The sequence below is a fragment of the Siniperca chuatsi genome, linkage group LG21, assembly GCF_020085105.1.
Source record: "Siniperca chuatsi isolate FFG_IHB_CAS linkage group LG21, ASM2008510v1, whole genome shotgun sequence".
NCBI lineage: Eukaryota > Metazoa > Chordata > Actinopteri > Centrarchiformes > Sinipercidae > Siniperca > Siniperca chuatsi.
This window is the reverse complement of record NC_058062.1, coordinates 19,583,943-19,610,708: the sequence shown is the minus strand read 5'-3', so window position 1 is coordinate 19,610,708 and position 26,766 is coordinate 19,583,943. Positions and strand designations below refer to the sequence as shown.

The window sequence follows — 26,766 nt, the reverse complement described above, 5'->3', positions numbered from 1 at the left end:
TATATCAACAATAAACACAACTAAAACAGACACAAAAAAAAAACCTTTTAACTACGTATCCTGTTTACCCATGGTAGAAGCACAAAAATCAAGGGAAAATAACCAAATCAACAAAATCTGAGCAAGTCAACAAAATCGGGCAGGTAAAATGCTCCACCTCTGAAACGCTCCTGGTGGGGTATGAAGCCGTGCAGACGCAACGTTATAGAGCCGTGCCCGGTGGAATCAAGGCGTAAGTCATAGAGCCACTAGCATGGCTGTAGACTCATACTCTTCTAGTCCTCTCTAAAAACTTTCAGCCCTTGTGGCTAATTTTAGATGAAAATCTATGCAACCTTGGAAGCAGAAGCTGTGTAGCTGAATACTCGTAGAAAAAAAGGTTTGATGTCAGAGCGAGGTGCACAGTACAGTATGTGGCACATTTGTCTGTATTATGTGTATTCACAGGTGTACACACAGATTTCTGCGCTGCCTTGCAGTCTATCTAGATAGGGAGAGAAATAACAGAGTACACACACACATACTCAACAACATCATCTAATTTGATATTAATTCAGCAGTACAGCTGCTCCTGTGGATAAAGGAAATGGTTTCCGCTCCTCGGGATATTTTGACAAATTCATAACATCTGGACTTCACTTCCACCACACTGCACTGTTATGTTACTTACATTTGACTTAACTGTTGCAGCAGTGGTCCTTTAAATTTCTGTGCTGTAATTTTCACAGTTGAGGCCAGCTAATGAATAAATAGAGAAACAACTTTAGACATATGTAATAAACACAACATGCGCGCGCACACACACACACACACACCCTTTTGCATCCTGGCCAGTCTGTTAAAGCTTTTGAGTGACATCACAGAACTCCTCGCAACCGTGACTGTAGCCATCATGGAGGGACAATGAAGAATACACTGTACACAAATAGTAACAAAATATGTAGTGCTACAAACTACATATGGTTTATGTAAGATTTTTTGTGGTGTTGGGTGTAGCTCTATTCAGTACTGTAAGTACTGTGATGTTGCTGAGCATCATATACACAACCTTGTGCACAGTGTGTTATGGCCTTCATAAAACATGTAATATTAAGCAACTCAAGGACAGAAGCCGTGGGTTTGTTCATTTATTTTGTTCGAACAACTCTGCCAACACAAATAATAGCTCCCCACAAAGCAAAGTCCTTTTATATCCTTTAAGCGTTCAGTGTTACATCTGACATTTCATTCTGACTTCCTGTCAACATTCAACTGAATGTTTTGAAGGTCATCCGCCTTCAGTTCTGAGAATGTTTAATATCTAGTAACATTTCTTTTAGATTCTTCTGTAGTCACATTAGGATCAAATTTGCTGAAAGTCCACGTTCCTGCAGGTAATGTGAGGTTCAAGGGATTCATTTTTAAGTGACGTTAAATTTGCACAAAGCAGAGCGATAGCATTCAAGTACTCGATACTAGATAGCAGAGCTCTGTGATTAAAAGCCACAGTGCATAAATAACTGTTAGCCATTTAAGTTTTATTGCAATGGCCAAAATGTACAACCAAAGCTCTGGTTGACAGTTGTTGCTGAAAAGATGACCTCCACTGTGGCCAAACATAGCTTCTCGGACAAATGGTGTCTAATCACAGTCTCCCCAAATTTTGCAGCTATTTCATTTCACTGTCTTTTTAGCCATTCTAGCAGCGTGGCTCTATGGATGGCAATGTCGGTCAGTCGGTCCACCACTTTGGTCCAGACTGAAATATCTCAACAACTGTTGGATTGATTGCCCCAACATTTGGTACAGATATTCATGTCCCCTTCAGGATGAATTTGTTTTATTTTAATTGAATAATAATCATTGTGAGTATGTTAGCATGCTGATGTTAGCATTTAGCTCAAAGCACCACTGTTATTAGGAACACCCTCACAGAGCCGCTAGAGCCGCTGTAGACTCAACGTCAACAACTAGAGGATGGTTCATCATCAGGTCAACGTTTTTCTAATACTTTGGTTTATGATCAAATACCTGCATAACGAATGACAGCTGCACTTTGTGTTTAGTGCTGATTAGCAAATGTTTGAATGCTAACTCGCTAAACTAAAATGGTGAACATGGTAAACATTAGCTGAGGTTAGCATTTGGCTGAAAGCGCCACTGTGCCAAAGAACAGCCTCACAGGGCCACTAGCATGGCTGTAGACTCTTAGTCTTGTTATCGTTTGACAAAAACGCAATCAGATGAACAACATGAACACAATAACAAACTCAAGAATTAAATTCCCCCTTCAGCACAGAGAGAGCAAAAACAGATACCAAACCAAAAAAACACTAAATCTACAATAGCTCAACACAAATGGAGACAGATAAACAAACAAACCAATAAATAAAAAGCAAATAGATAAAAAAGAAAGAAAGAAAACACGTGACAGTTGTTATTGAAGACCTGCCAACCTCCACTGTAACCTCAATGCATTAACTCGCCTTATTGTTCTCTTCCCCCATCCTGCCTATCAGTGGTGTTGGACGAGTCGAAGCGCGTGGCCAAGCGGCGTCTGATCGAGGAGAATCGACAGAGAAGGAAGAGGGAGGAGATGGTGCGGACGCTGCAGACGAAGCCGGAGCCAAACACAGCAGAGTGGGAACTGATCAGGATGGCAACCGAGGCCCACCGGCACACCAACGCCCAGGGCTCCAGCTGGAAACAGAAGCGCAAGTTCCTGGTAAGCTTTTAGTTTCGAGCAGACAGAGCCTTCGAGCAGAGCGCTGTTGCGTAATAATTAATAGATGTCATGGTTTGGGGGGTGATGTATAGTATTTCCTGTTTTATTTTGAAATGCTCTTTTTTACCTCTTGTGTAGTTTTGCTTCCTGTTTTTTGTTTACTTTCCCACCAGTTTTGATTGTTTGCCCCGCCCTAATTAGTTTCACCTGTGTCTAGTTATCCTGCTCTCACCTGTGTATTTAAGTCTGTGCGTTCCTTTGTTCTGTGTCAGATCGTCACTACGTCAAGCGTACCTGCATTTGTTTCCCGTATGTTCTGTGGATTTATGTTTTGTTTTGTATTGTTGGACCTTGCTTGGATTTTGGATTTTTTTTTTTTTTTTTGGACTTTGCCTGCTACCTGTTGAACCAGTTTGCCTGTGTTGGACAGCTTCCCTTATTTCAACCCCTGCCTGCCTGTAACCCGTGTAAGCCTTTTCTTGTCATTAAACTATTGAACTGCACCTGCCCTGCCTACGTGTCTGCGTTTGGGTCCAAATCCCTGTGTAACCCGCTTGACTCACTACAGCAATAGAAATGTTTCACAAACAAGTCAATAGCAGTGACATGTTCCGTTCAGTGATGGCTACGCAGTATTGTTTGCCGGAAAGTTGTACATCATGCTGGCCTGTATCCCCCTTGTTCTTCTAACAGAAATTTCTATTTAAAATAATTTTTTAATCTCTCATACATCACTTTCCCTTATGAAATACTCTTTGAAAGCATTAAATTGCAATAGAAAGTGGTTTAGATTTTAAAAATTGTATTCTAAATGTGACTGTCCCATGGCTGTGACATAGCCTTTAGTAGATTCTCAGTTACTAAATAATGAGTATCAAAATCCAATAAAATCTTTTAGTTAGTTCATTCCTTCTTTTATGTAGCTCATTATTCCAAAATATTCCACCCACAGTATGTTGAAAGTTGTTTCCACTTCAAAAGTCAAACCTTTGAAGCGACTTTCTTCGTTTTCAAAAGAAACCGCTCTGACAGCGCTCCTTTTCATCAGCAACTCGCTCTGTGGTGTCCCATGTGGTCTGCGCCACGTGCAGATGCATGTGTGCACCGCCAATGGTTACCTTAAGGCAAAGGTCAGATGACAGTTACTAGGCAACCATTCCATGAAGGCAAACACAGGTCTACAGTTGAATACGGTTTTTGAACGTCTGCTGAAAAATTGCTCAGGGCGGGCGGCCTGTCCAAGGTGAACAGAGGAGAGAAGGATGCTCAAGAGAAAAGAGCAGATTCCATATTTGGGAGCAAGTGGCACAGCAGGCGAGGCCAATCGGAGCACAGATGCTGTCTGTTACAGCAACTTTACTGCTTTATACTTTAGATTGGCTGTGATCTCCTTTAAACCCAAACACATGAAGGTGACATCACAGGAAAAATCACTTAAGAATCCTGCTTACATTACAAAAGAGTGCGCATTTAATAAAAATACGACTGCGATGTGTTTCACATCATCCAAACCTGCACTGTCGACACTTAAGTTCACTTCAATTTTTTATTTTTTTTAAACATTGTAAAGTAACCGTCTGATATCAGTTACACATCAATGACAGCAGCCAGAATAGTAATTATAGTAAATTTCTGTCAATAATCTTGTAAATACCATGTCACCGTTAAATGTCAGTACATGATTTTATACGTTTGCAGTTGTTGTTTTATATTTCATTAGCTTTCTCATCCTTCATCCTAACATCCTGCTGATGACCCCCAAGTTCCCCTCTAGTGATTAATAAAGTCTTTTCGGTCGATGTGTTGCCTAAAGCTGTTTCCTGTCTGTTATAGCTCTCAAGTTACCATTTTAGCAAAACAGGATAGGGATCAGCTGTGTAGCTATGAATGGAAACCTGTGCACTGTTGGCAACATTCTCCCAGTCAGTTAGGTAACTTCTTACCTCAGCTCTCCCTGATGCTAAATCCACTGCGGCACAGATAAGTTGCTTTGATTGAAAGGTGATAAATGCCTTTAAATGAGTGATCCTCTGTGTGTTTCTGATCACACTTTGACCTCCTAAGACTTTGTCTACTATATTCACGTCTTTTTGACTAAGTAGATTAAGCTGTTACATGCAGCTCATCTCATTATCTTTAGATTACACTATTTAACTCACATGAGATCGTCCTCAAATACGGGCTAGAATTTGAACCTCTAATTTAAAGCTCTGCTGTCTACTACCCGTACTGTCTTTTATAGGCCAGTGGTATTTAAATTCTAGACTGTTGCCATGTGGAGACTATGATATTTTGTGCTCTTTACAAGTTTGTAAAGCTTTTTTTTAATTTCAGGCTTTTCTTCTCTTAGTTGCTCTTAGTGTTTCAGTCCGCCCTCTTTGGAAAAACTGTAAAACGTAAAGGAATGTTAAAAACTGAAAAGAGAATCTAAGCTCAAAGCTCAACTCCCAAGCTATCTGAGCTTTCAACCACAGCTAACGGTCTTCCTTCAGCAAACTTGCTCAAATATTACCATTTCCTTCTGGCATTTTAGCAATGAATGGTTCCGTTACCCATGTGATGTCTTGTTTGTAGTCGGATGATATCGGCCAGGGCCCGATGGTGCCCACCTCCGAAGGAGATAAGGTGGACCTGGAAGCCTTCAGCGAGTTCACCAAGATCATGACCCCCGCCATCACGCGTGTCGTCGACTTTGCCAAGAAATTGCCCATGTTCTCAGAGGTAGGTTCAGTGGGTTGTGTGTGCATGTTTTAAATCTGTTTTAACACTCAAACATATGTGTGGGTTCCAGCCTATCATCAGCCTCAGTACATGGTAGTTTTAAAAAAAAAAACCTATGGATGCTTTCATCCAGAGTGCTTCACAGTATTATTAGTGCTTACATTTTTGGCATGGGTGGCCTCTGCGGGCACTCAATCCTAAAGCTGGCACTGCTCTGCCCTGCATCTAAAAAAAAACAAAAACAGAAAAGCAAAAGTGTGAGGAATGGATTGAACAGTGTGTTTATCTGCTCTAACATAAGCTGCAATCATTAGAATGTTCAGCTAACTAGTTTACTGCAGTAGCATAACCTAGCGTTACTTCCAGGCCAAGGAGCACAATATTAATTAACTACCTTTTGTGGGGTTACAGGTTTAGTTTTTAAAAAAAGAAATTAATAGCAAGTCTGAGCTTAAATTTTTCCTTATCATACTACTAGGACTGGCTAACTCTACACTGCAACCCAAAAACAATGCTGTTTCTTTATTTCCATTTATTCGACATGGTGAGGATGCAGAATTTTTGCCTGGGACATGCAGCTTTAGCCTCAGTCTTTTAGCACGAAATATTGCATATTTAGGAGCCTTTTGTAGGGTTCAGCTGGAAATAGCCGACAGCTTTTTCAACCATCTTATGGTGCTAACATTAGATTAATTAGCTAGCTAAAGCTGATAAAATCTGCCAGTGACAGTTGTCATTTCAGCCGGCAAAATTAACAGTCTGTTAACTGTTAACCAACTACTGAGCTTGTTAACCTAAACGAGGTCTGTTGATAGGGCACTTCCTCTTTCTGCAGCCTTTGTCATGCTGCTTGTCAGCTGTTATTATGCCAAATAATAATCAACCCCTTCCCCATCCTCCCCCCCCTCTCTCTCTCTGGAAGATGTGATGACTCACCACTCAGTGATATTGCTCTGCTCTCTACAGAGACGATTTGTGTGCGAGTGTGTGTGTGCGCGCTCGCCTGTGTTCCACCTAACTGAGTGCAGTCATCATGTATATTGTAGGGGCTTCCCAGTTACATAAAGTCTCTGCAAGGAGGCACTCAAAGATAATTATGTTGAAGAAAAGCTAGGATACCACATCTAACTATACATATCAAGCTAGATTTTTCTTCGTTTTGCCTTTTGTTAATATATAATATAATCCCCAAATAGCACAACAGGCCATGAGTGAAAATAAAGTTACCAAAATACCTATCTCCAATATCAATCTATCTCCATCACACTGAACTGCATTTCAAAGTGTTGTTTTCAGTTAGCATTCACAAGTATAGCAAAATTATTTTTGGAAAAGTATGACTTAAAGCCACATTCATTGATTTTCTTTTTTTTATTATTATTATTTGGCCACTTGGGGGCAGTGGAGCGATCTGCAAATGCAACATTAGCACGTTGTATTAAATAGTATATAGTGTTTATATATAGTGGTTCTTGCTAACACGTTAGCAAACAGTTTCCTATTTACACATCCAGCAACATTAGCGGGCTGACATGTGCATTCATGGAGTCATGTTTCCTAAATAATATACATTCTTCTTTTTGCTTTGTTTTGGTCTCTTCTAACTCCCGAGGGATATATCTGGCTACTTGGTGGCTAAATGCTCCACTATCTTCACCAGCTAGTCACTAAGTTTGTCTGTTAGCTAGTGTACAGTGAATTTTTAGAACTTCTTTCGTTGAAAACAGCTGCCTGCGGCAGCTTGAGAGCTGATTGGGGTGGAGTTTGTGTGCCGTAAAACGAAACAAATGAGCTGAAAGACGCTGAAACGTTCCGTAGAGCTGAGGGGAACTGCTGGTGATAACTGTCTGTGGGTTCATTACTATTTAGCAACCCCTTTCACAGTACACAGTCTGCATTAACTGTTTTTTTTTTTTTTGGCCACTTGGGGGCAGCGGAAACCTGTAAACACAACACTGACATATCGTCACCTTAAAAAGCTGTTATGGTTTACTTGTTAGCAAACAGTTGTCTGCTTTAACCCATTGTTTATATAAAAATCTTGATCAGTGCAGCTTTATTAACCAAAGGTATTTTCAACACATAGCAATATGTTGCCAGACATTATATTAACTTAATTGGTTCAGTCATTCATTTTAATAACACAGATGATTCTGTACTAATCTGGAATACTTCAGAATTTACGTTGAATCTAAAGTTCTATTATAATCCATATCGTTCTTTACATATTTGTCTATTTTGTAAAAGTAGATGAGAACAGTCTTCAAATATTGCCGCCCTTTTAGATTGAAATTCTTTATGTTCATGTCATTTCCTGTCCTATTATTTCCTGATGACCTTATTGTGTTTCCCAGCTGCCTTGTGAAGACCAGATCATCTTGCTGAAGGGCTGCTGCATGGAGATCATGTCGCTGCGCGCTGCTGTACGCTACGACCCAGAGAGCGAGACACTGACGCTAAACGGCGAGATGGCCGTGAAACGTGAGCAGCTGAAGAACGGCGGGTTGGGCGTGGTGTCGGACGCCATCTTTGATTTGGGCAAGAGCCTGGCTCAGTTTAACCTGGATGACTCGGAGGTGGCTCTGATGCAGGCCGTGCTGCTCATGAGCTCAGGTGAGGAATAAGTAATGTATCATATGCTGTGTGTATAGACTTTTGATGTGTAAAGATGTGTGATCTCAATATTTAAGCTAACATAATTTTATTATTCACATTCCTATCATTTCTGGTGTTCTTCCTAACATTTGTAATAGTTGTTTTAGTTTTTAGTTTTTCAGATTCTCACCTTGTTTCTTTATAGTCAGCAGAGTTTTCCTCTGCTTAGAATAAAAGATAATGGCAAAAACAAAATAAAATATTTAATACCTGACATAAATAATACAACGAATGAAGGCTTTGCTGCTTCTGACCTCAGATCACAGAACTGGTTCACAGAATTAATTTTTCAGATAAAAAACTAAAGTTGTCCTTTTTTTTTTACACCAACGCCATACCTTCTGTAAGAACAAGTAGTTGTGTGTCTTGCTACATCAAAGGAGAACTCCAGTTTTACACATCCAGACCATTTTACTAGTCATGTTGAGTGCTACTCAGCCTGTGACAACAGCTGTATAATGTCTTCTGTGGCTCTGGAGGAACTTGATGAACATCATCATCACATCAAATGTCATTCTTCTTTGAAGGTTGTTCAAAATTTTAGTGGGAATTAGCTGACACGTTCTCATTTTTGAAAATAATTTAGCTGATTATTACTACAATTTAAACCATTACTTTATATCCATAGGATTAAAACTGATCACATTTATTAAATTTAACACACTGGGATATAAAGTGGCAAATATCAAAGTGGAGCCTTAACTGTTTCACCCAGTTCAGACTCTTGTATTTACAGTATATCCAGTATGGCATCCACATGGTCTAAAATAATACCCACATTTATGGTCTATCTTCAAGAGTGTCTTAGCTAAATTCCCATACCTCCTAAACAATCTGAATGGGAATAATCTTGTCTAATCTGCCTTTAATCCCGTCACTGCACAACACAAATTCCTAGACAGCCACTGTCTGTGGAACACGGCCACAAAGACACCCATGTTTGGTGGATCTCTTTAAACTGGCAATAAAGAAAGATCGCAGCTCCCTTTGCTGTCAAATAGTCTGATGCATCCTGACTATTAATTCCAGATGGGAATACACTTAAGGGAAAAATACATTCTACTGACCCACCATTAAGAATGTTATAACATTTTTACCTAAATGTTCATTTTAATTCTCTCTTTTGTCAGTTGAAATGATGCAAGCAGTTTGTTTTTACTGAACAGGGTAAGTCTAGGACAACAGCTGGGTACGTGACACAAGCAGTTATAGACACAGTGGATCGACAGACAACAGTAGGTAATATCTGAAGAACTCAAATGTCACTACCAGACAAGAGAAGGGTACGCACAATATGGCCCACAAGTGACGCCACAAACATGACGTTTGCATTTTGGTGAAACCATTGGTGAAGAAGAGGGCGCGTCATTTCTGTTTGTTTCATGTATTAATTTGAGGAAGGTTACAATGTCCTCAACGCTCCACATAGATCTGATAGGTAACTGATGTTTACGTCAAATTGAAAATGCGCATATAACAGGTGGATGGAAACACACTCTGTGACCTGCAGCGTTCCCTGTTCAAGTCCGGCTGGGGACCTCTGTTGCATTTCTCTCTCCCTCATTTGCTGCCATCTCTCCTCTGTATGTAATACAGGCATAAAAATGCCTGGAAAATACTTAATTAAAAAAAGAAAAACAAGAATAAAACTAGATATTTTGTTGTTTTGGAAAGTTACTTTCTGCTTCTAGATGAGGTGGAAATGTTGCATCAACTTAAATGTAATTCTTCCTCTCTTCTTTATCGCCCCAGACCGTTCAGGGCTGACCAATGTGGAGAAGATCGAGCAGTGCCAAGAGGCCTACCTGCTTGCGTTCGAGCACTACATCAACTACCGCAAGCACAACATTCCCCACTTCTGGCCCAAGCTACTGATGAAGGTGACGGACCTGCGCATGATCGGCGCTTGCCACGCCAGCCGCTTCCTCCATATGAAGGTGGAGTGTCCCAACGAACTCTTTCCCCCGCTCTTCCTGGAAGTCTTCGAGGACCAGGAGGTGTGACTTAAAGAACGTTGAAACCACGGCAACCCCTTAAAAGAACCCTCGACACAGAAGGAAATACATTTGGGGTGGCTTTGGTGGAAGAGGAAGACTTGAGGAGAAGAAAAACTGGATGATTTTTTTTTCTTCAGTGGGAACTTTTTTTGTCTCTACTTTGTCACCCACAAGACCTGCCACCTGCCACCAGCAAATAAACATCAACATCACCAGAGAGATACACACTGGCAATCTGACTTTGCTTTTTGTAATTCTGAGAGGTACACACACACAGAGTACAAAGTTGTAAACAGTTATAGATATTCACAGATTTAAATTCCAAACACACTGCCGTGAACGTACAGTAAACCTATATGCAAACACAAACCTCATCAATGAACTCCTCTTGCACCTGTATGGACAACCAGCTGTACTCTGTTCCTACACTAATGCAAACTGAGGGGTTTGGTTATGTCTCTACTCCCCCCACACCCACCTCTCACCTCAAAAAAGTGTAGTTTTTTTTAATCTCTGGGACCTGACCATTAGCTCCTCAGACAACCCCCATCTCCACCACACACCCGTCTCCCGTGCTTCTCCTTAACTGCAATGGCGTCTTCCGTCTGCGCGTGCAGCCCACCCCTCAGTCCGCCGAGGCCCTGTTAGTGTTTGTCGACCTACCTCCCTCACGTTACTGACCTCTCTATCTCTCTCTGTCTCACGTACACACAGAGACACACACACACACACACACACATTATGTGCGTGCACAAAACACACCGCTACACTCTTACCTCATGTAAAATGTATTTGCTAATTTATTGTGTGGGTGGTGGTAGTCTATTGGGAAAACATGAAGCCATGCAGTCCTCAGTTACCCATGTACCTCTCTGCTAGTGTTAGGAGAAGTTACTTAGTTTGAAGCCCTTATCTATAATGTGTTATTTATACATACATACCTGCGTGACACATTATAATGCATTATATAACAGTTGTCGTTTGTATTGTCTTATAACTACAGCCATTAGACATTATAAGTATGATTATTATGATTTAAATGATTTAAGTTATAAGATGTTATAAACAACATGGTGCTTTCTGTGATCATACTGAATAAGGAATGTGGTTATGGCAGTCCTTGTCTGCTTCAAGAAAGGGTGTATTGATATCTATTAGGTTTTGAGGTTTGTGTCATTATACAGTAAATGCTTATTGTTTGCTTCAAGTTGAGGCAATAGTTCAGCATTCCGGGAAATAAGCTTATGATCTAGCTCTCGGCAAGAGAGAAGATTGATACCACCCTCAAAAATATGAAGCTACAAGCCAGTAGCTGGTTAGCTTAGTTCAGCACAAAGACTGGAAACGGGGAAACAGTTAGCCTGGCTCAGTCCAAACTGTAAATACTACACGTTGTGGTTTTATGGGGGGTTATGTGCCTGCTATTTCTTCGCCCGGCACTTAGAAACCTTCAAAACTAATGACATATCCATCAGCCTCAGTTGTGCTTTGTGTTTAGTGCTAATTAGCAAATGTTATCATGCTAATATGCTTAACTAAGATGCTGAGCATAGCAAACATTACTTGCTAAACATCAGCAAGTTAACGTTGTTGTTAGCATGTTAGCATTCACACTGACGCTATAATAAACTGCATATTCGGCTATAAACAGTATTTTTATATAAACAATAGATCACATGACTACTTGTAAGTAAAAGCTGTCGCTCGTAGTGATTAACCCACAGAGAATTATCACTTTATAGCGTCTTTCAGCTCGCTGTTGTCGTTTTCCAGCCCACAACTTTAATGTTTTGTCACTCTCACCGCTCTCATAGCAGCATTTTGAACTCAAAAGGCAGCTGTATTCAGCAAAAACGCTCTAAAAACCGACTGTATGGTAGCTATAACATCAGAAAGACAAAGTTAGCGGCTAGCTTGTGAACATAGTGGAACCAGATATTAACCTTAGGAGTTGGTGGAGACCAAACAGAGCTAAAAAAAAAAAGAGGTGGTCAGAAACACAACTCCCAGTGAATGCTAATGTTGCTAAGTAATAGCTGGATGTGTAAATAGGCAACTGTTTGCTAACAAGTTCAGTCAGTGCTGTGTTCACAGCTTGTTTCTGTTGCCCCCAAATGGTCAAAAAAGTTTAACATTGCTATTGTGAGCATGTTAGCATAACAACCACTACCATTTTTATGTACTTCTGTGGCTTTGCTGCCAGGATAATTAAAGTGTGTCTGCTACGTGTCAGTACTGCATTTGAAGTAGACACTGAGAGGAAAGAAAAGCATTATTGCCTGCTATAACCCCATTACTCATTCAGTATGTTTACAGAAAGCACAGATTTATTCATAAGACCTTATACCTTTACATGGGTAAAATGGGTAGCGACTTGAACTTGTAAAAATAATAGTATATAAAAGTATATTTTGAAAATAAAGTGTATGGTAGCTATTGGCTACATAGGATGTGTTCCCACTACTTTTATTGTACAGTGTCACTTACTGTACTTAAAGAAATAGTTAGGTTACAAGCTCAGTAACATTAATGCTGTAATCTAGAGTACTCACATACAGTATATGAATATGTATGTATAATATGTATGTATGAATGTGTGTATGTATATATATATATATATATATATATATATATATATATACATATATATATATATATATATATATTGCTAGAATACCTCTCCGATACCTCCTGTACTCATTACCTCACATACATGCATATTACACACACCCTTTCCGTTGTTTATTGATGTATTACCTCAGTTGTTTTGGCGCTCATCTTTTCCTCCTCCTAAATAACCACTGGGCTGCACCACACTTCCTGTCTCCGTGTGTGTATGTGAGTCCATCTGTCCAGCCTGTTAATTGCACCGTAGCCCCGCCTCCTCACCTCCCCACTGTCTTCTGATAGGTTCAGCGCTGGCAGATGGTGCAGGTGGTGGGAGGGGATGTTGTCACTTACTCTGCAGGCCTCTCCTGTCACCTGTACCTGTTTCAAGTCCAGCCTGAAACCAACAGATTCTACCTCACCTCTCATCTCAGTGCAGCTGCCTGTCTATATATATGTATATGTATATATATATATATATATATATATATATATATAAAAATATATATATTTTACACACACACACAGTGCACAAATTGGTTGCCAACATGGACCCGTTGAGTGTGCTGCTCCAGCGACAGTGTACAGCAAGTCTTTTGAACGGGCCATGGACCAACCTTTGACAGCTGACATGGCAGACTTTGTCATTTTCTCCCCTTTTTCATTTTCATCACACCACTTTGGACCAACAGTCACTTTAGATTCTGTTTTTATTTAGGAACCTGAAATGACAACGAGAGCAGGGGTGAATGTGTGACATTACAGTGTGCTGACTGAACTTAAAGGAAACTGTCAGGGGACAACGACAGCTGGAAGCTGGAACTCCAGTGGAAGCCATTTTGGCCCAATTGGATCAGGCCAACAGACTATTGTGGGTGGTGACTGGGAGATAAATAAACAGCAAGTGAGTCAGCAGTATTCACCTGTGGATATGGTTTCATCCCGACCGAGGGAAGGGAAGCGGCGAGCGAGCAAACCACTGTGGCAGGTAGCAATGTGACTCAGGCCAAGCCAAAAGCAAACAGCCACACAAAAATGGACCCTTATTCTCACACCTGCTGTACATCTTCAAATCCTTCCCTCGCCGTCGCAGCAGAAATGGACACCAAGCCATTTAAGACTTTCTGAGCGACTGTCCTATCCCAGAAACGTACAATATGAATTGCTGAAATAAGCTCCACCAACCATATCCCAAATTGCCATCCACTTCAAATAACTATCAGGTTTTTTTCTGTTGCACTAAAACCACAATGTCTGTATCCCTTAGTAGCCCTGAACCCCCTCCTTTATCCCCTTCCCCCACATCTTTCCTGTTCCTGCTTGTCTTTAGCAGTCTTAACAGTATTCTCTAAAATATCTCACACACACAGTCCGTTATCTCATCTCCTGATTACCTGTTGAAACCAACACAGACTCTGACATGGCCTTTAGGCACCACCACTCTCAGTGTTACTAATCTATGTTGCAGGGTATTAAAATAGAACTGTAAGCGCTGATTATACAGGGATATACACACACACACACACACACACAACACACACACAGCAATAGGATGATCAAGCAGTATAGTTTCACACCCGCCATCTCCAGGCCTGCTGTGTTTGTACCGTACTTTGCTCACTATCACTGTGAATGAAAGCCATGCTGCAGCTGGGTCATGGCTCAGACAGGGAACCGCTGGCTTATTAATGCTGACATGTTAATGTGCCTCACAGAGGTCAGTAATACAAATATACAGTATACAGAAGCATATATATTTATTTATATATATGTATGTATATATAAATATATATGTATATATATGTGTGTGTGTATATATGTGTATATATGTATATATGTGTATCTATACAGTGTATGTATATATATATATATATATATATACTGTATATATATATGTGTGTGTGTATATATATATATATATATATATATATATATATATATATATATATATATAACTGTTACAGTTATTGTATGTGGCATTAGAGCTATCAGTGGCTGAATTTATGCTGCCAGCTCAAATCAGATCATGAATCTGTCTGACCAGTCTACCCAGTTTACCCAACTGTATCAATATCTGTCAAATAATATTTATGCATTGTTTGCAGTTGATGTCATATTGCATTATCTTGCTTGTTTGCCTTGTGGTGATCACCAACTAACCTTCATAGTTTAACCACCTTTTGCATACCTCTAAATCACTTCATATAGCACAAGAAGTACCTTAAGCAGAGATACATCTCTTTTTTTTTTTCACCTATTTTGGGACTAGAAACATGAGATCAGGTCTGGTCCACATAGCTTGATAAATTGAGATTTAGATTTGAGCTGGCAGCACAGCCGCTCTGTCTGTGTCTCTCAGCCAAATGATCACTGGAGAAATCCTCCCCTGTCCTCTTAAAAAAAAAACACACCAGCACCACAGAGCACACTGCCTTCAGCCATGATCAGTTGCACCAGCATAGCAGAGAGACAGACCAATAGTCAGCGACCATCCTCCTCACCAAAAATCCATTTAACCTGGACATCACCGCTAGCTGTGATAATGCTATGTTCAGACAACAGGCAAATCCAATCAGTACTTTAAATCTGATGTGTGAATATGGGCATTTTTAATTGACTAGATTAAATTTGGGTTTTGACTGTATATTCATTTGCTGTCTATGTGACCTTGGTTGTCATAGTGACAAGGCAACTAGGCACACAGCGACGAATAACGCGTTTTCTGCATGACCAACAACTCGTGCTTAGTCTAACTTTTATGGCTTCATTACCTCCTCGCAGTGCATTCACGAGAGAAGGCACGAACCGTTTGAAAGTTTCTTCTTCTCTTCCTAAAAGTTATACAGTATCTAAATTCAAAAAGGAAAAGTGGCTTTGCTCTGCGTGTTTGAACATGGCCTGGGTGGCAATTTTACAGGCAAAGCCGAACGGAAATGCCTCCCATTATCAGAGCCACAGAGTCAAAAGCAGCAATGTTGAGGCCCGTCAGAGTTACCTCAAAGGTTGCACACTATATTACTACCTGTAAACCCTGTATCACTTTTCACACTTCCTGCAAAATATAACCGTAAAGTCTCCGTCTTTTCCACACAGCGACCACAGTATTGTGTTTTTTCTCTCTCTCTCTGTCTGTTAGATTAGAGTTTTGGTTACGTTTACAATAAACAAAAATGTGAACTTGATGCTCTGCAGCATGGCACAAAACTGTAACAACCACTCTGAAGCAGTTCATCTCTCATGCAACTTGTTTTCCACAAATATACTACTTCTACTTTTATCTTACCCAGGGAAAACATCTGTAAGTCAACAACATCCTTTCTCTCTTCCTAACATCTGTCTTTTCTCGTCCTTCCATCTCCATTCTGTCGTCCCCCCCCCTCCCCCTCCCCCCTCCAACGTTGCCATTCTAGTTCATGTTTTTTCAATCTTCACCCTAATTTACATCCACTTCCCTTCCCACACACACACACACACTCACAGAAACCTAGCCCAACTCATACTATCGCTCTTTGGTGGAGAAAGACGACAATCCCTACAGGAATATGTCCACATGTGGAATGTAAAATACTGAAATTGTATGATTAAAGACACTGTGTGAAGTCCCACACTCATGTTGTTTTTGATGTTGTTGATGTTGCTTTAGTTGTGCACCAAGTGTTCGTTGTTATGCTTATTCTAGGGTGGATGAGTTTGCAGGTGGGGTTAAAACCTCAAGCGTGTGACAGACTGCTACTGATAAGGTCTCTTTTTTTTAATAAAGTATGTTTGTAAAAGACTTGTGGTGTGAGGACTGAAAATCCTGAGCGATGTAAAGCAAGAGATAAAGTGACTTTGTTTTGGATAGAGGAAAAAAAAGCTGTTTTTTTTAATGATTATTATTGTATGTCGTTATTACTCTGCACCTGATTTTCTTGGTAATGTCTGTCTATCTGTGTTGATGCTTTACTGTGAGAAAATGGCTCTAAATGCACTTTCAGACCATCGCTGGTGCAGTAGCAGCTAGAACTCAAATGTCACCCAAGGGCCAGGGTTCAAATCACCTTCAGTTTAGCTGATTAAAAAACAAGTCTGCATAGATCTAAACAGTCGGCCAATCAATTTCTGGGACCTGTCATTTTAGCATTTCAACTTTTTAGTTGCCTTATTCTGGTGTTAAAATCTGCAATGAAATGTGTTACACATTCATAATAACACTATGAAACTAATCTTTAGGAATAGGCGCATTGGTCGCATTATATTACATTATCTGCGGAGAATTTTGGCACCAGAGCTAGCTCTGCAGTGTGTATGCTAGCACTTTAATATACACTATGTAATTATAGGTGACTGCCGTTACTCGAAGTATAAGCTTTTAGTAACCCAAACTTGGCACTGGTTTGATTTCATCCTGTAGATTATTCAGAAATAACCTAAAACAAATCCTCAAGTTTTGATGCCTACATTTGGGTTTTCTCGCCGTTTTTGTCAGTTAGCGGCTGAGACACTGGAAACATACCCCAGTACATATTTACTTTTGAGCCTTAAAATCCTCCTAATGGAGCAAAGGTTGTCGTATTTTTTTTCCAAGACCCAAGAGTTTTCTTGAATCTAGCTTCTTTCAGCAATTAGAGGAGCTGCAGCTAACAGCTAACTAGGTGCTGGGATTGCATCTTGTAATACGTAAACAGAACAAATAACACTCACCATCATTTGGAGTTTAATGTCAATTCAGGCTCAGGGAGCATTGCCTTTGGCATATGATTAGCTGAAACTGAATTAGGAACTAATTAGGAACTGAAAGTTTTTCCATATCCGCTCCCACATTTGAGTAATTAGCATTTCTACAACCAATATTTTTACACACAATTTAACTCATACTTGTTGAAGGTGTTTTATGCCTAAAAGACAATTTGTTGTGTCCTGTTAATGAACAACCAGCCACAGGGCTTCTTCAACTTCTCATGTTCACACTCTTAGGATTATGCTAGTCACCTATATGACAAGTCAACATATTGTTTCCCAAACCCTTAGCATGCACAAGGCTTAGCTCTAACACCTGTCTGATGTCTGTTCCCACTCTCATATTGGGTAAGGTAGACCAATGGGCCAAAGTCACAGAACAACACATTTGAAGTACAGTTTCACTTAATACTTGTACAATTAATACATTTGTTTTTCTTAGGGACTGTACAAAAATTATTGGTGTGGGGAGGGGGTGCTGAACCTTATGTTTCACTTTTTAAAAAAGCAAGACCCTCCACAGTGGTATTTATATTTTATTTGGACCCTGCCCTTAACTTAGAAAATAACTGCAATACCCTCCCCACAATATCTGAAAATAATATAAAAATATTGGTACAACTTTATTCATTATTAATAACTAAAAGTGGCATAGCATAAATAATTTAGGATTGTGGACCATAACCTTATAATATAAATCTGAATCTGAATTGAAAGAATCCTTCCCTGCTCTTCCAAAAAAAGTCAGATTACCCTCCTTTTAGCAGACAGAAAAATTAACTCCCTAATAATTTTCATACAGTCCTTTAAGGCTCATTTTGGATGCATATAGTATTGTTTCTACTTCAAGTACAATTAATAGGTTACTATTTTGGTGAAAATGTTTCACAAGTTTCTTATTTCTTGTAAAATAAGGTTATGCCAAATCCATTATCCAATTAGTTGAACTGAAAGTGAATGTAACTGAATCATGCTTTCCACCGTTGCTTGGACTGTGTCACTCACTAAGCTGGGCATTTGCTCATACACCTGATCTGGGTCAGTAAAAAAACAACACCCATGTCCTGACCTTAGCCTTTAGATTGCTCAAAATTAATCTGACCTTAGACCAGGGCTCATCTTGCGATGTATAAATCTGCTATATATTAATCTCAATGTTGTGACAAAAATATTGCTTTTGATGGAAAAATGCCTCACAATACAAAAAAGAACGAGTATATACACAAAAAAATCGCAAAAAAGAAACCAAAAAAAGAGAGATTTATACAACTATTCATACCTCATTGCACTGCTATGTGCCAGAGTAAAGGAGGGGGAGTGATAAGTCTCAAGAAGGAAAATAACCAGTGGTTGGCAAAATATGGAACAGGACCCAACAGTGGTCTCATTAGGATTAAAATGTGGCCCCAAATCTTTGACAAAAAATTGGTGGCTTGAATAGTTTTTGTCGAGACAGTTTAGGTCAGAGCTCCTGGCCGGAGCCTCTCCACACCCTTGAAATGTAAGCTAGACTTAAAAAAACGAAAACACTCAAAATGCGAGGTGAGGTGATAAAAATGCTTACAGGATCTGTTCAGGTTGTAAGATACATCATTGTGACAATGCTGTGGCTCCAGACAAAAATATTTGAAAATTACTGCCCTTACTTTGTTATGTCCATAAGGAATTGATAGCATGAAATATGAAGCCATGCTTTGAGTATTTATCATCAGCTGGCAGATATTTATTCCTGCTCTACGTGTGTTCTGCCCCGACAAACCAAGAGAGGACTGGTGCTTCCTCAGGCCAAGAGTTGGGGTGCATTGAGTAGTTTGACCAAATGAAACATTTAAATGCAAATTACAATTTTAAAAATAGTTGGAAATGGCAAAAAGATCAAAAATGGTGCTTCTGCCCCCCCCAAAAAAAAGCTTTGAAGAGAGATGTTTTCCTCTTCAAGCCTTCAAATCTCTTCAAGTGCAAATATGCAATTACACACTTCTACAGGCCAGTGTAGAAGTGTGCATTGAACTAGAAAGGTTTAAAACCCTAAGTCCCAAACTACTATTCCTATGATGACAATGTCCTCTCTTGTTTTTGTTCGTTTCTCCCTGCAGCTCCCCTTCGCCGTGACTTTATGCAGTAGCACACAACCCGGCCCTAATTAACGCATCGAGAGACATCATGTGAGTCCCTACACAAGCAGTAGGCTATTTCCTGTTTGCAAAGCAGCCCTAATTTTTTGGCACAGCACAGTGTTGAATGTATGAGACGTGGGTTGAAGCAACCCCGACAAGAGTTTGATGGTGTATTTTATAATGCTGGTCATGGGTTTGTAATGGTCACAGTTGTTGTTTGTCTTGTTTTCTGTGACAAATCATTCATGGCACAATCAGAGAATGGTATCTCAACAGCTCAAAGCTGTTTGTGTTTGTGGCTATGTGACATTCATTTTCAAAATTATAAAATGATTTTATATCAATTTGACTACTTTGTCTTTGTCCAGCTGCATGAGACATTTAAAGAGTTTTTTTGACTCCTCAGTTTTGACAGCACATGTGACTGATGGACATACACACAAGCTAATATGAAGTTCTTCACCCAAGACCATGGACAGTGTTATGAGTTCAGTGTTGTGTCACTCACCTCTACCAGCTTTCATTATTGATTCCATTAAAGGGGCTCTAGATTTTACATTTGGATGACATCATTGGTACAACAGCATCACACTGGTTTTATTGGTCGAAAAAATAAATCAGCACACTGTGTTAAGCTAATGCAGGAAAGTGGTTACATATTGCTTGTAACACAAGTATATATATAATAGAGTATTTTTAATTTTTGAGGCCATTTTGGTTGCTGCAGCCCAAAAACAAGAAAAACTTTTGGAAGTCATGTCACACTGATTTTAACTAACACACTGACACTTCGTATTAATGCTGCACATCTAAGTGCTACACCCAGAAAGTCTTTGGCCAATTGTATCTAAACAACTGGGAGCACGTGTGCTGCTATAACATAATCCACGCTTCTGGTTTCAGGCTTTCCACAGGAACTTGGCTACAGGGATTTACTCCCATTCAGCCACAAGAGGATTTGTGAGGTCCAACACTTATGTTGGGCAATAAGGCTTGGCTCGCACTTTCAGAAAAACAGCCCCAAACTAAAAGTGTGTGGACACCCTGTCCCTGCCTTATAATGTATTAGTACATGCAAAAATGTGGGATTAGTAGATTAATGGTTTATAGAAACTAAAAAAGAATCGCTACCTTAATGCAGTGGAGGGGGTTATGTGTCCTTGTGATCCTGGGAGCTGTGTTGTTGAGGACAATAGCCCCTGGTAGGATCTCCCAAGGCAAACTGGTCCCAGAGGAGGGGCCAGACTAAGAGCGATTCACAGACCCTATATGAATCGGTCAAGAAGGAGCTGCAGCACCTTGCCTGGAAAAGGGAAACCGGGGCCCCCTCCTGGAACCAGACCTGGGAGGGAAACTCACCTGCAAGCGTGTGGTGGCCGGGCCTTGACCCATGGTGCTTGACCGGGCACAGCCCGAAAGAACTTCCCTGCCCTGTGGGCCCTCCAACCACAGGGATAGGCATTGGGGTCGGATGCTTTGTAAACCGGGCAGGCAGGCAAAGGTGGGCATCTAGGCATGCTGACTGCTGGCACCGCAGACTGGTTCTAGGGACATGGAATTTCACCTCTCTGGCGGGGAAGGAACCAGAGCTGCTGCGGGAGGTGGAGCGGGGGCTCACCTCTATGCATAGCACTGGTTCTGGAACCAAACTCCTGGATAGGGGTTGGACTCTCCTTTTCCAGAGTTGCCCAGGGTGAATCGTTGGGTGGGTGCAGGGCTACTAGCCCCCGGCTGAGCGCCACTGTGTTGTGAGTTCTCCCCGGGGAACAAGAGGGTCGCCTCTATGCGACTGCGAGTTGCTGAGAAGAAGGCTCTGACTGTTGTATGTGCTTATGCACCGAACAGCAGCTCAGAGTACCTGGCCTTCTTGGAGTCTCTGGGTGGCGTCCTGGAAAGTATTCCGTCTGGGGACTCTATACTGGGACACTTCAATGCTCACGTGGGCAACGATGGAGAAACCTGGAGGGGGGTGTTTGGGGGGACCGGGCTGTCTGATCTGAACCAGAGTGGTGTTTTGTTGTTGGACTTCTGTGCTATTCATGGTTTGGCCATAACAAACACCATGTTCGAGCATAAGGTGGTTCATAAGTGTACCAGAACACCTTAGGCCAAAGATCGATGATTGACTTTGTGGTCATATCACCAGACCTGCGGCTGTATGTCTTGGACAATCGGGTGAAGAGATGAGCAGAGCTGTCAAATGATCACCACCTGGTGGTAGGTTGGATCAGATGGCGGGGGAGGCTGCTGTACAGACGTGGTAAACCCAAATGTGTAGTGAGGGTGAACTGGGAACACGGAGGCTCCTGTCCATGGGGTCTTCAACTCCCACCTTCGGAAGAATTTCTCGTGCATCCTCTGGGGACCATATATATCTGCACAAAATGTGGTTAAGATATTTCAGTCTTGACCAAAGTGGTGGACCGACCAACTGACAGGCGCATAGCACAAATAGAAGTATATCTGTTCCTTCGGGAGTGTGTAAGACAGATGACTGAAAAATGTAGCTGAAAAGCCTCCTGGGTAGATCCACGCCGCTAGTGTAGCTAAAAACCATGGGCCAGTTTTTATTACTCTAATGTTTACAGTATTCAGAATCATTGATTCCTGAGGGGAAACTCTTTTGTTACAGCTGCTCACTATCACGTCAGTGCACACAGGTTCTAAGCAAATCAAATATAATACACTATAATACAGGCAAGATAAATTAAGTACAAAGTGGATATAAGTATAAAATTAAAGTAAGTGTAAAGGACAAAGTGGATTTACCGGTTGATGATAAGTATGTAGGGTATAATAATACAATGTACATATAAGTAATAAGTAATAGTGCATGTACTGTCAAGTTAAGTGTAGCTTATTAAGATGATTATGAGACAGTAGATATTGCATAGCAGTAATAGAAGTATGAATAAATATCAATAAATAGGTAATTTTAAACATATTGCACAGCAGTATTAAACAGAGAATATTGCACACTTATTTCAAGTATTGCAGTGATGTTAATGACCAATGTCCAGTTTAATGACTTAGGGTCATGCAGACTGACACTTAGAGGGAGGAGTTAAAGAGTTTGATGGCCACAAGCAGGAATGACTTCCTGTGGCACTCTGTGGTGCTTTTTGGGGGGATAAGTCTTCCACTAAAGGTACTCCTTTGTTTGACCAGCATGTCATGGAGCAGGTGGGAGACACTGTCCAAGATGGCATGTAGTTTGGCCAGCATCCTCCTCTCTGACACCACCGACAGAGAGTCCAGCTCCACAATGTCACTGGCCTTACGGATCAGTTTGTTGAGTCTGTTAGTGTCCGCTACCCTCAACCTGCTGCTCCAGCATGCAACAGCATACAGGATAGCACTGGCCACCATAGACTCATAAAACATCCTCAGCATTGTCTGGCAGATGTTGAAGGACCTCAGCCTCCTCAGGAAATAGAGGCGGCTCTGGCCCTTCCTGTAAAGAGCTTGAGTGTACTTAGCCTAGTCCAGTTTATTGTCCATGTGTACTCCCAGGTACTTGTAGTCCTCAACAATGTCCACACTGACCCCCTGGATGGAAACCGGGGTCACTGGTGCCTTGGCCCTTTGTAGATATACAACCAGCTCCTTAGACTTTGTCGCATTGAGCTGCAGATGGTTCTGCTCACACCATGAGACAAAGTTACCCACCGCAGCCCTGTACTCAGTTTCATCACCACTGCTGATACTTCCAACCACAGCAGAGTCATCAGAAAACTTCTGAAGGTGGCAGGACTCTGTGTGGTGGCTGAAGTCCGTGGTGTAGATGGTGAAGAGGAAGGGAGAGAGGACAGTCCCCTGAGGGGCCCCAGTGTTGCTGACCACGCTGTCCGACACACAGTGCAGCAGACGCACGTGCTGTGGTCTGCCAGTCAGGTAGTCAACAATCCAGGATACAAGGGGGGGCATCCACCTGCATCGCTGCCAGCTTCTCACCCAGCAGGCTGGCCGGATGGTGTTGAAAGCATTGGAGAAGTGGGTGTAGATGCAGTTCAGCAGGAAGATGATGGGGTCCTCAACTCCCAGCCGGGGCTGGTAGGCGAACTGAAGCGGGTCCAGGAGGGGTCTGACCATGGGCCGCAGCTGTTCCAGCACCAGTCTCTCCAGGGTCTTCATTATGTGGGAGGTCAGTGCCACTGGTCTGTAGTCCTTAGAGCCACTGGGATGCGGCTTCTTTGGCACAGGAACGAGGCAAGATGTCTTCCACAGAACAGGGACCCTTTGAAGACTCAGGTTCAGGTTGAAGACATGTTGAAGGACTCCACATAGCTGGGGGGCACAGGCTTTTGGCACCCCGAGGCAAACGCCAGCGGGGCCTGCAGCCTTGTTTGATCCTTGTTAATTATACAGCATGTATATACACTACTTTTTTGTGACAAATGTCTGCTCTGTTTTTTCTAATATTACCAGTAACTTCTGGAAGGCAGTTTTTACCTTCAGAAGAATACAGTAACAACAGCAGCTATGACAACTTGAGTGGTCCAACATCTGTCACGTTTGGTTAAATGTGCAGTTACAAACAGATGATATGACTCCAGCCTTCCATTCAGACATAATTTCTGTAGAGCATTGGACAAACCAGAATGAAGAAAGAAGCTCATTCTGTCCTCTGATGTTAGCAAAACATTGGCCCTCCTCACCACTTCAGATTACTGTCAGCTAAAACAAGTAATCCTACAGGCTGTTGTCTGTGTTGTACGGTAAAACCTCTCAGTCTGGTATTATACAACAGAACTAATTTGATAAAACAGATTAAATACGGCCACATTAAGTTCAATTTTTTATTGAAGAGTCCAAGTTTGCAATTTTTTGCTCTCTGTTTTCAATTTAAACACAGTGAATCCACTTCCCAAAATAGTCTATGTATGTTCTTCATCTATATGAAATTAAAAACCATTATTGAATGTTATGCTCCCTATAATCATAATGTATATGCACAGTCTAAATGGGTTATCTATTTTGCAGTTTTGCTGAATTTGGAAACAGACTACTAAATTATCACAAACTCTGAGACTCATAAAAGCCAGTCGATGTTAAATTTGTTTTAGGGTTGTTGTGGAGGAGATGATGTAACAATGAGCAGCTTTGTCCTCCACCAATCCAAAGCCCTTCACAGATCATCCACACCCCCACCTTCCCTCCCAAAAAACACAGAAGGGCACAGCTGGTACAGAGCAGACATGCCGCAGACTGGCGCGTGCGCGTGCGCGTGAGAGAGAGAGAGAGACCAAGCCTTTTACACAGACACAGATTGACAGACCAGGACATCCATTACAGATTTTTCCCTTCAACTAAAGGAAAAGTGCTTCCAGCAAGGCTCTAAAAATAGAACAGTGTATTTTGATGATGCTCGTAGTCACTGACATTCCTTATAATTTTGATAATTTCTCAAATTTTAAGAAATGCACATGTTCACTTTCATGCACATGCTTGCATCTGATTCATAGACACACACATATAATGTGATTACATAACATGTTTTATCATCATGTTCAGAGTTGGTAAAAAAAAAAAAAGAAGGATATATCCATCATCAGAGATCTATATTTTCTGAGGTCAGATCCATGTTGGAACAATACCCATTGTCTACTGAAATGCTAAATAATTATGGTTTTTGTTGTTCTTGTTTTAACCACTAAACCATCTTTCTTGCCTAGAGTTAGATGAGAAGATTGATACCAAATTAATGTCTGTACGGTAGCCTAAATATGAAGCTAACACCAGCAGCCAGTTAACTTAGCTTAGTACAAACACTGGGAACCAGGGAAAACAGCTAGCCTGGCTCCATCCAAAGGTAACAATCTGCCTACCAGCACCTCTAAAGCTCACTAATTAAATTAAAGTCTCTGCTGGTTGTCTGGCAGCCTCACAGTGACGACAAGACTTCAGGAAGTCACTGCGCCCTGCCATGACATAGTTTGGTTTGTGAATGAATTAAATAAACAAGATGTAACTTTTATAAAGGCAAAGTATAAAGCCAGGCTGTGTTCTAAGCTAAGCTAATCGGCTGCTGGCATTAACTTCATATTTACCATACAAATAAGAGTGTGGTATAAATCTTCTCATCTAACTCTCATCAAACACATTTTCATTGGTGTTTACATTGGTTCCATTTGGCTTTACAAATTTACAGTATGAGTGGAGCAGAGGTGGGCATGATGAGACGTTTGCAACTCATTCATACTCTAGGGATGGCAGGATCAGTCGGTTGGTCGACCACCATTAGACGAATTGCCATGAAACTTCCCCAGAGGATGAATCGGCCAAATACCTTCAAAACTAATGACATTTCCATCAGCCCTCAGCTGTGTGTTTTCTGTTTTGTGCTAATTAGCTAATGTTAGCATGCTAACAGGCTAAACTCAGATGGTAGCCATAGCAAACATTACCTGCTAAACATCAGCAAGTTAACGTTGCTGTTAGCATGTTAGCATTCACACTGTCTGACGCTATAATAAACTGCATATTCTGTATCAGCTTGTTACAGCTTTTCATTGAAGGCATGTGATGTTTGCGCTGAGTGAAATATTCAAACCCAATGCTCCATGTTTTTAATGGCTGCACGATTGCATCAATTAGAAATATACTTTTTCCAAAAATGCAACCTGGATATTTGGTATGTTTAGAAATTCGGGATCTCCTCTAGAAGTTCAAATGAATTCTATCGGTTGGAATGATGTTTAGCTGCGCAGCAGGGTTTAAAAGGCTAAAAATGGATTCGAAATAGACTGTTTCAAATACTGAGGAGCTACATGTTGCAGCCATACTTCACTACACACATCCACCTGACTCACACACATACACTTGAAAGCACATGGCTGCCCCACCCCCATGGATTCATTCATGCAGACTGGTGTTATGTAAGAGCGTTACCCTCCTCTCCTAATAGACATGTCCTCGCATCAACTCCACGCGTCAGACCAGGACAGAGATGAAGAGAGAACGAGAGAGACAGACAGACAGATGGAGCGAGACAGAGAGCATGTATGAAAACAAATGAGAGGACAAAAGAGACAGAAAAAGATGAGTAGGAGAGAAAACTTCAGGGAGAGAGGCCCCACCATGGACCTTCAAATCCTGTGGAATGCACACACACACACACACGCGCGCGTTTAATAGGAGAGGAGGAGGTGCCTATTAAAAGTCCATTGGTAGGATGGCAGGGATTTAGAAGGAAGCAGAAGGAAGGTGGTGGAAGAGTACTAGTGAGTGATGTTTGTTTTGTTTT

General features: G+C 41.1%; 1 protein-coding gene across 8 annotated transcripts in view; it reads left to right on the top strand.

Annotated features, from left to right (window-relative positions):
* The window catches only part of LOC122868404 (thyroid hormone receptor alpha), a 113,137-nt gene extending 98,940 nt beyond the window's left edge, over positions 1-14,197 (top strand). For all 8 annotated transcript variants that reach the window (XM_044180319.1, XM_044180316.1, XM_044180315.1 and 5 more), the window contains 4 exons: positions 2,499-2,704; positions 5,279-5,425; positions 7,780-8,038; positions 9,833-14,197. In XM_044180319.1, coding sequence (XP_044036254.1) covers positions 2,499-2,704; positions 5,279-5,425; positions 7,780-8,038; positions 9,833-10,083 — 863 coding nt within the window. In that variant the 3' untranslated portion in view covers positions 10,084-14,197. The remainder of the gene's footprint in view (positions 1-2,498; positions 2,705-5,278; positions 5,426-7,779; positions 8,039-9,832) is intronic.
* The last annotated feature ends 12,569 nt before the right edge of the window (positions 14,198-26,766 follow it).